General features: G+C 39.3%; 1 protein-coding gene across 1 annotated transcript; it reads left to right on the top strand.

The window, feature by feature from the left end:
• The first annotated feature begins 32 nt into the window (after nt 1–32).
• On the top strand, nt 33–5,842 carry LOC120294361. Its single transcript, XM_039314420.1, has 3 exons — nt 33–173; nt 4,029–4,642; nt 5,808–5,842. The coding sequence occupies exons 1-3, from the start codon at nt 33–35 to the stop codon at nt 5,827–5,829; spliced, it is 777 nt and encodes a 258-aa protein (XP_039170354.1). The 3' UTR covers nt 5,830–5,842.
• The last annotated feature ends 10,458 nt before the right edge of the window (nt 5,843–16,300 follow it).

Genomic DNA, 16,300 nt, shown 5'->3' with positions numbered 1-16,300 from the left:
CATGCAGGATGGTCCACCGGATCATAGACGAGATGGCAGAAGAGTATGCTGGGAAGATTAGATGTTTTCTACTCAACACAAACAATGACCCGGATATTGCTGAAGACTATGATATCAAGGCTGTTCTGGTGGTCTTCTTGCTTTTCAATAACGGACAGAGGCGTGAGTCTGTTGTCGGTACCATGCCAAAGGATTTCTTTGTTGCCGCAATACAGAGGGAAATAGACTTCTAAGAACATTTACAGAGAAAATTAGCTGGAGGATGGTATATTTGACCGTCATCCCTCTCAGTATGATAAATTCTGCTCACCTTCAAGCATCAAGTGCATGATGATGTAGAATGTACATCCTTTAGATGTTGTAACAACTAAAAAGCTCAACCTCCTAGTTTTGGGTACGGTTATGTTAAATTATTGATCCAATTTCTAGAAGCTTCAAGATTGATATTAGCTAGAAAAGTCAAGAAAAATCCTTAAGAAAATCTAGCTTAGGTGGCAAAGAAAATGTAGAAGCATAGAAGTCTCTAGAAGAACTACAATCTAGAATTTCCTAGATAAAGACTACATGGCAACATTCTATAGAAATCTAGAATGTTGTACTAAGGTGGTGACTCACGCCTATAAATAGGAGTTAGTGGATGCTTGTGTTGTAGAAGAAAACTAGAATTACTCCTTCCCTTGTAATACAAACTATCATAATAAAAATTCTGTTTCTTTTTACCCATACTCTCTTGCCGTTGTAGTCCACTTATATCCATCCATACTTCACACATACACACTTGCACACACACACGCTTCTGCAAATACCAACAGTGATATCAGAGCCGCGTCTTTGGTTGGTAGTGGGCGTTTGTCCTACCTACCCACTCCTAAAACTACCATTTCCAAATACCTACTAATAAACCATGGCCAACTCTACCTCCTCCTCATTTCCCATCCCCATTTTTTATGGGAATAACTATGATTTTTGGAGCATAAAAATGACTACATTCTTGATGGCCCAAGACTTATGGGACATCGTGGAGAAAGGTTGCGAGGCTCCGCATGAAGGTGCAAGTGTTTCGAAGGATCAACTACAAAAGGATGCAAGGGTGCTATATTTTATCTAGCAAGCACTCTCGGAAACGGTATTTTCAAGAATAATTGGAGCAAGGACTGCAAAAGGGGCTTGGGATATACTATGAGAAGAGTTTCAAGGATCGGAAAAGGTATGCACAATTCACCTTCAAATTCTGAGAAGAGATTTTGAGAATTCCAAAATGAAAAATTATGAGACTGTACAAGAATATTGTGGAAAATTAAAGGAACTAGTTAATCAAATGAGAGCCTATGGATATGGGATAACTGATCAAAGGGTTGTTGAGAAAATATTGGTGTCACTTACCAAAAAATACAACTTCATAGTTACAACTATAGAGGAACTAAGGACTTGACGACCCTATCGGTGAGTGAATTAATTGGCTCTCTAGAAGCACATGAGAAAAGACTAATGGCACAAGATGAAGATTTAGTTGAAAGTGCCTTTCAATCTAAAGTAAATATACGGTCTCATCAATCTAAAAATGGTGGAAGGAGCTCATGGAAAAATAAAAATGAGGAGAAATTCTAAAAAAGGAAAATTATCCACCTTGTGGTATTTGCAAGAAAAAAATCATCTAGAGTAGGATTGTTGGTTTAAAAATAAAAAACAATGCCGTTTTTGTAAAAGATATGGCCACGTAGAAAAAGATTGTTGCTCGAAAAAAAATAATCGAGCAAACTATGTAGAAAAAAAAAAGAAAGTGAAGAGAATACATTCTATGCAGGCCAAGCGGCAAATGATAATAAAAATGAAACATGGTACATTGATAGTGGGTGTAGCAATCACATGACAGGAGACGAATCTATATTCACTGATATTGATAAGTCGGTGAAATCCCAAGTAAAGTTGGGCAATGGTGCATTTGTAGATGTCAAGGGAAAGGCACCATCACCGTGGAAACGAATAAAGGCCCAAAATATATACATAATATATATCTAGTCCCTCGTCTTGCACAAAATCTCTTAAGTGTGGGCCAAATGATACAAAGTGGGTATTCTCTATATTTTAATAGAGATACTTGCATTATCTATGATAAATATAAAAATGTCATTGCCTCTGTTAAGATGAAAAATAACAATTTTCCTATTCAATGGAAATATGTCAAAGATATAGCCATGAAAGCTCAACCTGATGATTCATGGCTATGGCATCGAAGATTTGGCCACTTCAACTTTGCTGGGCTAAAATTCTCCATCAAAAAAATATGATGAGAGATTTTCTAGCCATTACAGAAATTTCAGATGTTTGTGAAGGCTGTCTTCTTGGAAAACAACAGAGACAATCCTTCCCATGGAAGTGCATGGAAAGCTAAGAAGCCATTTGAACTTGTCCACACGGACATGTGCAGCCCGATGAGGACACCTACACCTAGTCAAAATAAATATTTCATCCTATTCATTGACGATTATACAAGAATGACGTGGGTATACTTTCTTCGAGAAAGATCGAAGGTATTCTATATCTTCAAAAAATTCAAGAGTCACGTCGAGAATCAAAGTGGCCAAAGAATCAAAGTCCTAAGGAGTGATAGAGGCACATAATACAATTCAAAGGAGTTTAATAAATTTTGTGAAGATGAAGGTGTGACATCCTAATTTTTCAAATCTGATTTCAATTGAATAAATCGGGCCTTTCGTCGACGCGTCTATAGTGTTATTCTCTCAGCTGATCACTCATGAGATAACTAGACTATCTGGGAAAATTATTAAGGGATTTTAACGCAAAAGGCTTGAGAATTCGACCAGGAATCGACTGCTCGACCGTGCTAATTTGCAAGGGTCATTTCGGCACACTTAAAAATCGATCAGAGATTAGAGATAGGTCATTTTGATTGAGATGAGTGATCAAAATGTGGGTGATTCCACCTGATTGCAAAATTCTCATCAATCGACACTAAATTGATTTTCTATCGTTTTGGGTACCCTGTGTCCGTAATTGAAACCTTGAGATTTTCACGACAATTGAGAGTCGTCAATGTGTCGAAGATGTACATTGTGACTCGAGATAAATCGATCACGAGTCAATTGCACCAAAAATTCCTAAAAGTTATCCAGTAGACTAGGTCACGCTAAAAGCGCGCCGGATTGAAAATAACCGTGAATTTGAACCCGATTTCAGAAATTGAAAGTTTTAAGGTGTCACGAGCTATTTTAGGAATGTCAACTCATCCTCCAAAGAATTTTCAGAGATTTCAGGATTTTTGCGGAATATCGATTCGGACGTCGCGGAAAAATAACAGAAATTCGGATTGGCCGAATTGAAAAGATTTTCGACTTGCAAATCGAGCTACATGGCGAAGGAGACTTGTAGAAATTTTGTGGCTTTTCTACATCAATATTTGACGTTGCATTTGGGAAATTGTTGACGAAATTGAAGCTCAAAATCCACTGAAATTCGGATCTAGAGGAAGAAAGTAATTTTTAGCTTTAAATGGGATAAGTGGTGGATTAATAATCAAGGAAAGTAATAGGAGACAAAGTAATAAATTAAGTGGATAGGGATTGTTGACTCTTCCGCATGGTGGCTTCCTCAGCAATCTCTGTCATCTGCTTCACGTCACTTTCATCATTCCCTTGAAGCTTACCCCGATTTCCCCACCGCATGCAGCTCAGCTGAAGTCTTCTGCCTCTGCTTTCTTTCGATTTTCTCATTCGAAGCTCCTTCCTTCATCCCCTTCGAGCTAGCTGCCGCATCCTGTGTCGTCTCAAGGCCCGATCAACCGCCAGCAAAGAAGATCGACTCAGCTTTCTTCAATTCAGCGCCCATGTCTCCAGTTGCTACAGATCAACACCACCGAAGATCTGGGCCCACGCGTCTTCAATTTTGTCGAGCTACCACCGTCTAAAGAAGCCCCCACCAGCTTCTCCACCGAAACAGTTTCGGTCTTGCCGCACTGCCATCTCCAAAGCCCACCGAAGTCAGCTGAGTTCCTGCTTTGTTGACCGAAGCTGCCCTGCCCGTGTCTTCGTACAGCTCACCCACCGAAGCTCTTCCATCTTGCCCCTCGTGTCTTCAGCTCCACGCTCGTGTCTTCTTCAGTAAATCTTCAGCTGAAGTCTTCAAGCGACACCGCACGACTGAAGCTACCACGTCGAAGTCTTCATTCGGTTTGGTCAACAAGCGAGCGTCCCTTTCCGCGCGTCCAAGTCCACCGATCTTCAAGTCTTCTTGTCGCCAGCAACACCAAGCGAAGCAGCACCGTCCACGAGCTGCCGTCCCAGTCAACCGCCAACCTCAACGACTCCTTCGCTGCTTCAGTTTCTCCCATCAACGACCGAAATTTCGGTCTCCACCGAAGGCCCATCAACAGGCCCAGCAGCCGCGTGGAATCAGCTGCTCTTCAGCCCAATTCCAACAAGTCAATTGAAGCCCAAGTCCACCAAAGTTCAGCCTGCAAATCAAGTGAAACCCAGCCCAAGTTGGAAACAAATCTCAGAGTTGGGCTGAGATTTGTTGGGCCAAGTTTTAGGCCCGGTCCGGGAGTCCGCCGACGCCGCCGAAAATTAAGGTTTCGGCCGCCGTCGCGTCGTCGTAGCGGTGAACCAGTTTCCATAATTAACCGGTGAGTTTATACTCTAAACTCTGCTTAGTAGGTTAATGACGTTTAAGGGGTGTTAGATTTATTTTATTAGGAATTAGGTGGTTAGTTAGATTAAATTAGAAATTGAATTATTTAATTGAGCATGTTAGGTGGTTAGCATGGTTTAGCTATGGCCTAAATAAATTGTACTATTTATCTAGAAGGGTTCGGAATTTCTCTGAGTCCGTATTGATTATTAATTTAATGATTTTGGTCTAGGTTATTATTTGTAGAATTTAAATTGATTTATTTAATTAATTTCAGTAATTATTTAATTATTAATTATTTTTCCGGAAATTAGGCCGGGATAGTCAAGTGATCGAATTTCGTGCTGATTGCAATGGTGTGGTTAATTTCTGCAATTGAATGTTAAATTATGCAAATTGAGTGTTGATTTGACTTTTGGTATTTAATTCCAAAATTGTGAATTTCTAATATTTATTCAGAAAATCCCAGGTGTCGGGTTTTGACACCGAAAATAGTTTTTAGTACTATATGAAATAGTGGGATTTTAAAAAGGATGAATATCAATTTTTCTGGATCAAGTTGACCGTGTACCCACACACAGTAATTTCATGTGAATTTCTAATACGAAGAAAAAAGGCCGGGCTCACCATTTTAATTGAAGCATTTGAGTGCAATGCACAGTGCCCTGGGCCATATTTGAGCGATCGTGTGATGGTTATGAGAAATCGTCCCGGCCTGTTGAGCTGGATGTTATCCTTATTTGGGATACCCCCTGGACAACGGGAAGCCGGTCACAGTTGATTCTGGACCCTATGCTCCTTCGGGAAAGCCGTCTGATAAAGAGACGTGCCGTGCTCAATGGGGTGAGACGATGCCTGGCAATGCCAGAAGACCACCGAACTGAGAGTAGGCCGTGCTATATGCCGAGATCAAATCTAGGAACGCATGATTAATTGAGTGTGGCGTTTCAATTCTTGGAGCTTATTTGTTGCTCATGCTCTCATGTTGTCTTTGAGATAAATTGTACCGACTGCGGGGTGGATCTCGAGATGAGGTAAGTCTCCTTGATTGTGTGCTTGTTGGATTAGGACACTTCTGGGCGTATTTCCCTCCTAATTGGGGTTTAGAGCTTAGACTCGCTGAGATGATATCTCACCCCATTGTGGGACAACATTTTCAGGGTCGTCGAGTGGAGGACCTAGAGCTGAGAGGAGGTGATCGGAAACGTAGGTCAGTTAGGACCGCTTCTTTTTGGAAGGCCAGTCTTTTGTAGTCTTTTGGCCATAGACCTGTGTTCATGACTCAGTGTATATATAAAAGCATGTTTGTTTGTGAATCTATTATCTTGCTTTTCTATCCCAAGATAATTACTGTCAGGGGATTTCTTTTCGCTTCAGCATGTGCAATAAAATGGAAAGGGTCGGCGACTCGTCCTGGGAAGTCGCAAATTATTATCGACCAGATAGGGATGGGCACACGCTTGGGGTCCGGGGCGTGACAGAAGGAGTCCATCATCAACTAACTGTTGGCTACGCCCCAGAACAAAATGGAGTAGTTGAAAGAAAAAATAGAACCGTCATGGAGATGGCAAGGTCAATGCTAAAGGAGAAAGGCCTTCCCAACACTTTTTGGGCAGAAGCAGTTTATACTACAGTATGCTTGTTAAACAAGTGTTCAACTAAAGCCGTTCAAAATAAAACACCAGTCAAAATATGGAGTGGACAGAAGCCTTCAGCAAAGCATCTCAAAGTGTTTGGATGCATTTGCTACGTACACATCCCTGCTCAAAAAAGGAGTAAGCTAGATGAAAAGACAGAAAAAAGGGAATGTTCCTTAGCTACAGTGACCAATCAAAAGGCTACCGGGTTTACAACCTAAGAACTAAAAAGCTTATGATTAGTCAAGCCATCGAGTTCGACGAGAATGCTGCCTGGAATTAGGAGGACGAGAAGATTGAGAAGAAGTACATCACCTTGCCAAATATACCACCTGCTCAAGAGGAGTCAACGTCACAAGAAGACGGAGAAGTACCAAATTCCACCACTCATGACATAACTCCACCAAGCTCTCCAAGAGTGATGCAAGAAGAATCTACTCCGAGTCTCCAAGTACTAATGGTAAAAGCCCTTAGAAGAATTTATGACACATGCAACTTTGCTATCTTGGAACTAGAAAACTATGAATAAGCATCCAAAGAAGAAGTCTGGATAAAAGCCATGGAGGAAGAGATCAAGATGATCGAGAAAAATGAAACTTGGGAGCTTGTCGATCAACCTGAAGACAAAGAGATCATTGGCGTCAAGTGGGTCTACAAGACGAAGCTCAACGCGGATGGATCAATCCAGAAGCATAAAGCAAGGCTTGTGGCAAAAGGATACTTGCAACAACCGGGTATCGATTATATTGAAGCTTTTTCCCTTGTTGCTCGCCTTGATACTATTCAAGCACTCATAGCCTTAGCAGCACAAAAAGAATGGAAAATCCATCAACTAGATGTGAAGTCCGCATTTTTAAATGGATATCTTCAAGAAGAAATATATGTGGAACAACCACAAGGCTTTACTGTAATAGGCCAAGAAGAAAAAGTTCTCAAACTCAAAAAAACCTTGTATGGGTTAAAACAAGCACCATGTGCGTGGTATAGTAGAATCGATGAGTACTTCATCAAGCAAGGATTCAGGAGGAGTATGAGTGAGCCAACACTCTACATCAAGACCCAAGGTAAGTCCAACACTCTCGTTGTCTTTCTATATGTAGATGATCTCATATATATAGGAAATAATGAGACAATGTTCCAAGAATTTAAAAAAGAAATGATGAAGACTTTTGAGATGACGAACTTGGGCTTGATGCATTACTTCCTTGGCATCGAGATTGACCAAAACGAAGGAGTGTTTATCTCGCAGAAGAATTATACCGAGAACCTCTTGAAGAAATTCAACATGAACTATTGCAAAGCAATTTCAACTCCGCTCATGACAAATGAGAAACTATTGAAGGAAGATGGAGCAGAAAAAAGCAGACGCTTCACTCTACAGAAGCCTAATTGGGAGTCTACTATATCTTACTGCTACAAGGCCAGATATTATGTATGCGACAAGTTTACTATCACGATTTATGCAGAGCCCAAGCCAAATTCATTTTGGAGCAGCCAAGAGAATTCTAAGATACTTACGAGGAACCACTGATTACGGCATTTGGTATCGGCCAAGTGCAAATGCTAAACTCATTGGCTACATTGATAGTGACTGGGCAGGTTCAGCTGATGATATTAGAAGTACTACTGGATATGCCTTCACACTGGGTTCTGGAATATTCTCATGGGCATCCAAAAAACAGGACTCAGTGGCATAGTCTACTGCAGAAGCTGAATACATCGTAGCTGCAATGACTGCTAGTCAAGCAATATGGCTTCGAAGAATTCTAGAAGACATTGGAGAAGCACATATGGAAGTAACTCCGATACTTTTCGACAATAAGTCCGCAATCGCTATATCAAAGAATCCAGTATTCCATGGAAAAACCAACATCAAATATCACTTCATATGAGAGGCGCAGAATAACGAAGAGATCGAGCTAAAATATTGCAAAAACTGAGGAACAAATAGTGGACATCTTCACTAAAGCATTATCGCGAGCCAAGTTCGAGATATTGCGGGAAATGCTTTGAGTAACACCAAATTGGATCAAGGAGGAGTGTTAAATTATTGATCCAATTTCTAGAAGCTTCAAGATTGATATTAGCTAGAAAAGTCAAGAAAATCCTTAGGAAAATCTAGCTTAGGTGGCAAAGAAAATGTAGAAGCATAGAAGTCTCTAAAAGAACTACAATCTAGAATTTCCAAGATAAAGACTACATGGCAACATTCTATAGAAATCTAGAATGTTGTACTAAGGCGGTGACTCACGCCTCTACATAGGAGTTAGTGGATACTTGTGTTGTAGAAGAAAACTAGAATTACTCCTTCCTTTGTAATACAAACTATCATAATAAAAATTCTGTTTTTTTTTTTACCCATACTCCCTTGCCGTTGTAGTCCACTTATATCCATCCATACTTCACACATACACAATTGCACACACACGCGCTTCCGCAAATACCAACGGGTTACTTTTTCATCTCTGGCTTTCCTGGCTTGGGGGAATGGTTTGAATTCTCTTCTATTAACAGTAATAGTGCCACCTTCTTTCTGTCTTCAATTTCACATAGATAAGTGGTTCTCTATCGTCAGATTCAATTTGTTGCTTGGATTAATGAAATGGTCAAGTTGCGGATACGCAAAAATTGCACTGTTTGCTTCCTTCTCAATAGAGTTCATATACAAAGTTTGGGATGATAAGGAGAAAGAGGCTACGTCGGCTACTGTGGCTTTGTAGAATCAATTATAGATCAATCTTATCAATTGTATCCCCTTTGTGTAGTCATTGCTCCATCTACGGTAAGATTTGCTCATATTACGTTATGTTCTCTACAATGGCATGCTCTTTTGAGGAAAGATTTGGCTAAGTTTCCTACCCATCCTATTAATCCTCCAAGTCCCTTTCACATGAGTCCATATGCAATGGCGACCTCTACAGTGCTCTCTTCTAGTTCGCCTCTTCCCCAGTCATCTCCGTCGTGAACACTACGAGCTTGCCTCTAAGATTGAAGCATCTAAACGTCCACTTATGTTATCCGATGTTATATTGCTCTTACTCTTAAGACTAGGTGAGTCCTGCCCTGCAAGCCGAGGTCAATGGCATCCACATATAGAGGCGTGTACATATTGCCTTCAACTCTCTCCTGTATGGATGGTCGGTTGTTAGCTTCATACACAGTTAATTTTGAAAGGCACATAGGATAAGCTAGGCACGTAGTTGAGCTGATGCGGTCCAAAGCTAGATTTTGACTTGACTCACATACCTTTATCCACATGAAGTTCTACCATGAACGTATTTTATTTTATTGGACAAATATAGGTTCAATTGAGATTTGCCCTTCCGGATTACGAAAAGCAAGCTTGACATTGTTATTATGAACATAAAGCTCTAAAGTGTGGAACCTCAAAGAGGTTGGCCCAATCATGGGACACGATAGCTTATCTATGGTCTAACGTTTTTGCCATTACTCTATCCTAATTCTGTTATGGATTGTACTATCTATTGGAATATATAGGGCCCGTTTGATTCAACTTTGGGAAATGCCTTTGGCCAAATGCAAATATCTTTAGGGTAAAGGGGTTTTCGAGAATGCTCGGACGTTTGGCAAATTACGCATTGGAAAGTGGCTTGTGCAAAAATACCGTTTGGCAAAGCTTATTATAAATGGGCTTTTGCTTTTAATTTTTTTTTTTAAATCTGAAAATCAAATTCGGCGGCTGGCCGTCTGAGGTCACGGTGTCTGGCGGCCTGAGGTCGCGTGGACCCAGGTGACACGACCTTAGGCAACACCGTCGTCACGACCTCAGGCACCTGAGGTCGTAAAGGCCAGATTTGGCAGCCTGAGGTCGCGCGAACCTAGGCGGTGCGACCTCAAGCGATGCCATCACCGCTTGGAAGCGCGACCTCAAGCACCTAAGGTTGTAGAGCCCCGGCGGCCAGATCTCGGCCTTCGGACCGCCAGATTTGGCAGCTTGAGGTCGCACGGACCTCAAGCGGTGTCGCCCGGTTCGCGGGGGAACCGAGCAACGCTGCTTGGGTCCTCACGACCTCGGGCGACGCGAACCTCGAGCAGCGTCGCCGAGGTCCGCACAACTCGGGCGGCGTCGCCTGGTTCCGAGCGAACCAGGCAACACCGCCCGGGTCGTGCGTCATGCCACCCTGACGGTGGTCACCGGTGACGCGCGACCCTCGAGCAAAGGCGGCGGTGGCTACTAGAGAAGCCCGATGGCCGAGAAGAAGAAGAAGACAAGAAGAAGAAGAAAGATGAACAAGAGGCGTGGCATTTCCTAAATGCCGAATGCTCAATGCTGCCCTCCCAAGCTTTCAGCATTGAGCATTCGGAATGCTCATATTTGGGCAAAGGAGCTTCCAAAAAATTTACCAAACACCAAAAATCTTCCCAAGGGGCTTTGGGGGCCCAAAGTCCATTGGGAATGCCCAACCAAATACCCCCATAGTCCCCGAGCAAAAACTCCTGTCATGATGAATCCAACAATGTATTGCTGATGAGTATATAAATCCTGCAATGTATTAGTGATGAGTATATAATGCAGCTTGAGTTCAATACTCGATTGGAACTCGATCAGAACTTGATCATGTAATTTTTATTCAAGGTTGGCTCAATTAGAAAATGGAAACACTCTGGCTTAACTTGACTTGACTCAACTCAACTCAACTCAATTACATAATTGATTTTCGAATAAGCCGACCAATAGTTTAAAACTTGTCATGGAAGTGCCATTGAGTCCTAAATTTTTAAAAAGTATAGTCAAGTCATAAAATTTCCAAATTTGTGCAATTAAATCCTTTTTAACTCTATTCAATTTGGCTAATGGAAAATATTGATGTTTTTTTTTTCTCTAATATGTAACATCATAAGTGACATTAAGGTTAACTAATGCACTAAAACGGCATTGTTTTGGTCAAAATTATAATAATTTTTATACCAAATCTTAATTAAATTTAGTTAAAATGTCCAAAGTTTTTTCACAGAATAATAAAATGACTACCTTAAAAAAAAAAAAGGCTAATAGTTATTTAAAAAAACACACACACACACACACACAAAAGAAAACCACTACTTGCAGGCCACCACCCCATCGGGCTGGGGCTTGTCATCATGGCCTTGCTAGCTCTTTTTGGCAATGGACCGAAGGCCCGCCGGTAGAAGACCTAACCCTTCCTCTTGTAATCTTTTTTTTAATTATATTTTTAATAAGTTTTAAGTTTTTTTAAATCTAATTTAATCAAAATTTGGGTTTAAAATTGAGGTTTTGACCAAAAGTGCTTCATATTAATGCTTTAGTTAATCTTAACACTAACCACCGGGATTCGCCCATGTGGCCACCCTTCCAACATGGAAGGGGAGGTGAGGGGTTCAAATTCCCACATTCTCAGAAGGGGATGGGGTGGGGACGCGTAAGTTTCAGGAGTGGGTTTCGACTCCCATGCCTTGCAAGAGGCAGGGCAAAAGTCTGAGAGTGAGTGTAAAGTAAGAATAGAGTAGAACTGACAAAAAAAAAAAATCTTAACACCACATAGGAGCAAGAAAATAATAATAAAAAAGTCATGTTAGTATTTTTGTTACCTAAATTAAGTAGTGTTAACAAAAACTTGATTTATTAATATGAGAAGTTTTAAGATTTAATTATATTTTTGAAAATTTTACAACTCAATTGCTTTTTTTAACTTTTAGCATACTTACACTTTTTATTTATGAAGGAATTCGGTTTGAGCTTGATCTAAATAGAGCTCGAATAGTATGGCATATTATATAATATTGAGGACATCTATGTCTATCTTTAACCCAAAAATACCTTTTGAAGAATAATAGAAACTCAGTATTAGACTTTATTAGCCAGTCCAAAATAATTAGTGAGCACGAGCTCAACTTAAAACAAACTATCCTATCTCGAGTAATTATTAAGCCATTCTGAGCTCATTATGGGTACACTCGGTTTTGCCACTAAGATAAGTTATATGGAATTGCCTCATGCACCTTTTTGATAGGAAAATTGTCCAAAAATCTTCTTTTTGTGTGATAACTAATTTAATTCTAAACATTTCAATTACGTAAATTTAGCTGTAACTATTCATGAAAAAAAAAATTAGTTGTAACTATTTTAATGATTTGTCAATTCTGTCTTAAACCATTTAATTGTGTTAATTTAATTTTTAATCTTTTGACGATTTGTCAATTTGATCCTTTTAACCAACTTTGCTTGAAAAGTATTGATGTAGACATTAGCTATCGTATGTGGCACAATTGGTATTAATATGGAAAAAAAAATTCTTAATTTTTTATAACATTTTCGTTGTTCCTCTTTTTTTGTCCTTCTTACTTTGTGAGTCACTAGGTCTAGGCGAGGGATTGCGATTGGCCAAAAACAAGGGCTGGTGAAGTTGACCTTGTTGGACTAGGTAGGCTTCGAGCCTTGTTGACCACTGGCAAGGCTTGAGCCTCACCCGTGGCTTGTTGTTGGCCATCGCTGAAAAAGGAAGGGAAAAAAAAAGGAAATTGAAAAAAGAAAAAGAATTGAAAATTTCTATAAAAAAATCGTTCACAATAACATTAGTGATGCCATGTGGGATGGCTAGTGTCCACATTAGTTATTTCCAATTGAAATTGATTGTAGAAACTAAATTGACACATCATTAAAAAGTCTAGAACTAAATTAGTATAGTCTAAAAGTTTAAAACTAAATTGGCAAAATTCAAAGATTTATGATTGAATAGGCCACCATTTTATAGGTTGAGGATTTTTATTTTTTTTTTACAATTTCCACCTTTTTTTTAACCATAAATTAACTCCGAACGAGATCAAAATGAAGGCCCGCAATCTCGAGTATCGTTCCTTCAAAGATGAAGGCTTGTTTAGTCCTTTTGTGACGTTCCATAATCTCGTGGATGATTTGACAACTTCGTCCCTGGCCCTCTAATATGGCAAGGTGTGGACGTTGATTAGTAATGGTGTAAGGAAAAAGAATGATACATGGCCGACTAATATGAGAAGTTCTTAGAGTTAAGTCGATTCTCTCTCTTTCTTTTTTTTTCTATTTTTTTTTTTTTTTTTTACAATGGGAATTGATTTGATTCATTTATTTTTTTAATTAAAGTTGACTAATCAGATTTTATTTTTTTTTGTAAAGATGTACTTATTGTAACTTAGCTGGATAGTATAATTTTCAAAAATTATATAAATTGCGCAATTTTTTTACATTTTATGACATTTACAAGAATGTAAATAAAATTTTAACAATGAATGTTCTAAAAGTAAGGTATATCTAAATAGTTTTAAATAAATTGGTGGTCCTTTTTGCATGTTTACATACTTAAGATTCTTTTTGTGTATACATTATGATATTTTATGGGATTATTACCAACTGTTCAAGTAGTATCAATATTGACACTTCACACGCGACACGCGATACGACACGACACACCAACACATTTTTTATAAAAGAATAAAGAATTCCAACATGTTGAAACACAATATATATTAAATATATAAGGTTAATGTCCTGAAAACTCCAAACTTTACCCTAAACTATTTTTTTTATCACAAAAACTCTATACTGGTACACCTTTGACAAATTTACTCCCTATTAGTTTCTGTTAAATTTTACTGTCAAATTATTAAGTTAAATGACATGTTACAGCTTGATTGGTATACTAGTTTGGGATTTTACTCTTTGTTTATCACAGTTATACAATTTTTATAATTTTTTTTTTGTATTAATCCAATTTAACAGAGGGTATATCACAAATGTACCACTTTAGGATTTTTGGCGGCCGAATAAATTAGTTTTTGGTAAATTTGTCACAAGCAAATCAGTTTAGGATTTTTGATGGTCGGTTGTGGTGAATTTGTCACATGTGTACTGGGTTGGGGTTTTTCATGGTCAAAAAATTAGTTTAGGAAAAATTTTCACACGTGTAATAATTTGGGATTTTTCAAGATATTAATCCTAAATATATATTTATATATATGATAAATTATCATATTTATTATTTTAATCAATATTAATTTGATTCAAATTAACAAATAAATAAATAATAAAAGAGAGCCCATAATAAATTTACATTGAAAATATTAATCCATCAGCTATTAATATCATTAATTGTTTCAATTTAACAAATCCAACTACATTCCAATAATCCTAAAACTTTGAAAAAAAAAACAAGCAATCTACAATCTGACTTGCATGTCGATCGTGTCGGAAGAGAAGATAAAGTTTTATTATTTTTATTTTTTACATATTTACATTTTAATCCATCATTTATTGAAAATGTTCAAAATTGACCCAAAGTGTGTGTCAAAATTACATATCACAACACGAAGCTATTAGAAAGTGTCGGTACTTCCTTGTTAACTGTTTAAAAAGTTTGAGCTGTTAGATGTAAACATGATTAAATATTTAATTATTCTAATATTACCCTTTATCCTTTGTCTTGGCTTTTTATCTAGTATTAAACATGGACATATTTAATTGAGGTGGCAAACGGGCCTGGAAAAGTTTTTACTCAAAACTTTCAGGCCTAAAATCATGTGAGATTTTATGAGATCACTATCAATTGTTCTAAAAGTTTAAGTGTTAGATGAACGCATGATTAAATTATTAATCATTCTAACATGCGAAAATAGAAGGATTGCAACATAGCGATTATATTGTTTTAACTTTGTGGTATAATTGAGTGTTGGATACTAGTGACTTTTTTGTATTTATTTTGACGTCAGAATTTTTAATACCCAACTACCTATGTGAGTATGATACTTAAGTACTAATAGATGAATAAGGACTTCTTCTCATGAAGTTTTTCTCAAGGGTAACTAATTTTCTAGAAATTGCAATATATGTTAGGTGATTTCTTTTAATATTTTAGGATTTTCAGTATGTTACAATTTTCATAGTCGCCAAATAATTGGGAAAATTACCAAAAAATCCTAAACCTATTGCAATTGTGCCAATTTAGTCATAAACTTATTTTTTTGACCAATTGAGTCCTAAACATTTTACTATTATTCCCGATCAGTCCATCTCGGCCAAAAAAATGGCCGGCCGGCGCCGACGTGGCAAATGGCCGGACCGACGACATTTTTTAATAATATTTTATTTTTCAAATATTTTATTAATTATTTTTATCTTTTTTTTCCTTTTTTTTCCTCTTCCTCCTTACTCCTCCTCTCCTCCTTCTTCCTTGGGCTCCAAGAACGACTGTGAGGCCGGGGTTGGTCGACATCGGACCGAGGCGGCCGGTGGGGGCGAGCCCGCGCATCTGGCGAGGGGGCCTCGCAGCCGCGAGTTTGGCGAGGTGAGCCTCGCCTGATCTGGCGAGGGCTCGCCTTGCAGTCGCCAGGCGAGGCGAGCCCTCGCTAGATCCTCCGTGAGGCAAGCCCTCGCCAAATCTAGTGAAGGGGGCTTGCCAACGGTCCAGGAATTGATCTAGAGGAAGAAGACCTTAGAGTCGCCGACAAAGGTGGCGAGGATGAGGCAAGAGTCGAGGAGGCTGAGGATGCCGTCGCAGATCTTGGAGAGCTCGGCCTCAATCTTGGCGTGGTAGTCGTGGATCACGTCTGGTAAGGCCCTCCTCACCGGATCTAGCGAGGGCTCGCCTCTCGGCCGCGGCGAGGCGAGCTCACCAGCATCCGGCGAGGAGGGCCTTGCCGCACACGACGTTGAGCCCCTCACCGGACGAGGCAAGCCCTCACCGATTAGGCGGGCTCGCCTCACTGCACCTAGCGATGGCGAGGGCTCACCGCCGATCGCCTCAATCCGGCGACCGGCCAGCCCTCCCTTTGGCCGATCGCCGGAGCTAAGGGAAGAAGGAGGAGAGGAGGAGGAAGGAGGGAGAGGGAAATTTTTTTTTAATTATAAAAAATATTTTTTAAAATAAAATATTATTAAAAAAATGTCGCCGGTGCTGGCCAACTGCCACATCAGCGCTGGCCAGCCATTTTTGGCCAGATGGACTGATCAAGAATAATTATAAAAGGTTTAGGACTCAATCGGTCAAAAAAAATAAGTTTATGAT

The sequence above is a fragment of the Eucalyptus grandis genome, chromosome 6 (genome assembly GCF_016545825.1).
Source record: "Eucalyptus grandis isolate ANBG69807.140 chromosome 6, ASM1654582v1, whole genome shotgun sequence".
Lineage (NCBI taxonomy): Eukaryota > Viridiplantae > Streptophyta > Magnoliopsida > Myrtales > Myrtaceae > Eucalyptus > Eucalyptus grandis.
Note: the sequence above shows the minus strand (reverse complement) of the source record. Positions and strands in the feature narration are given on the sequence as shown.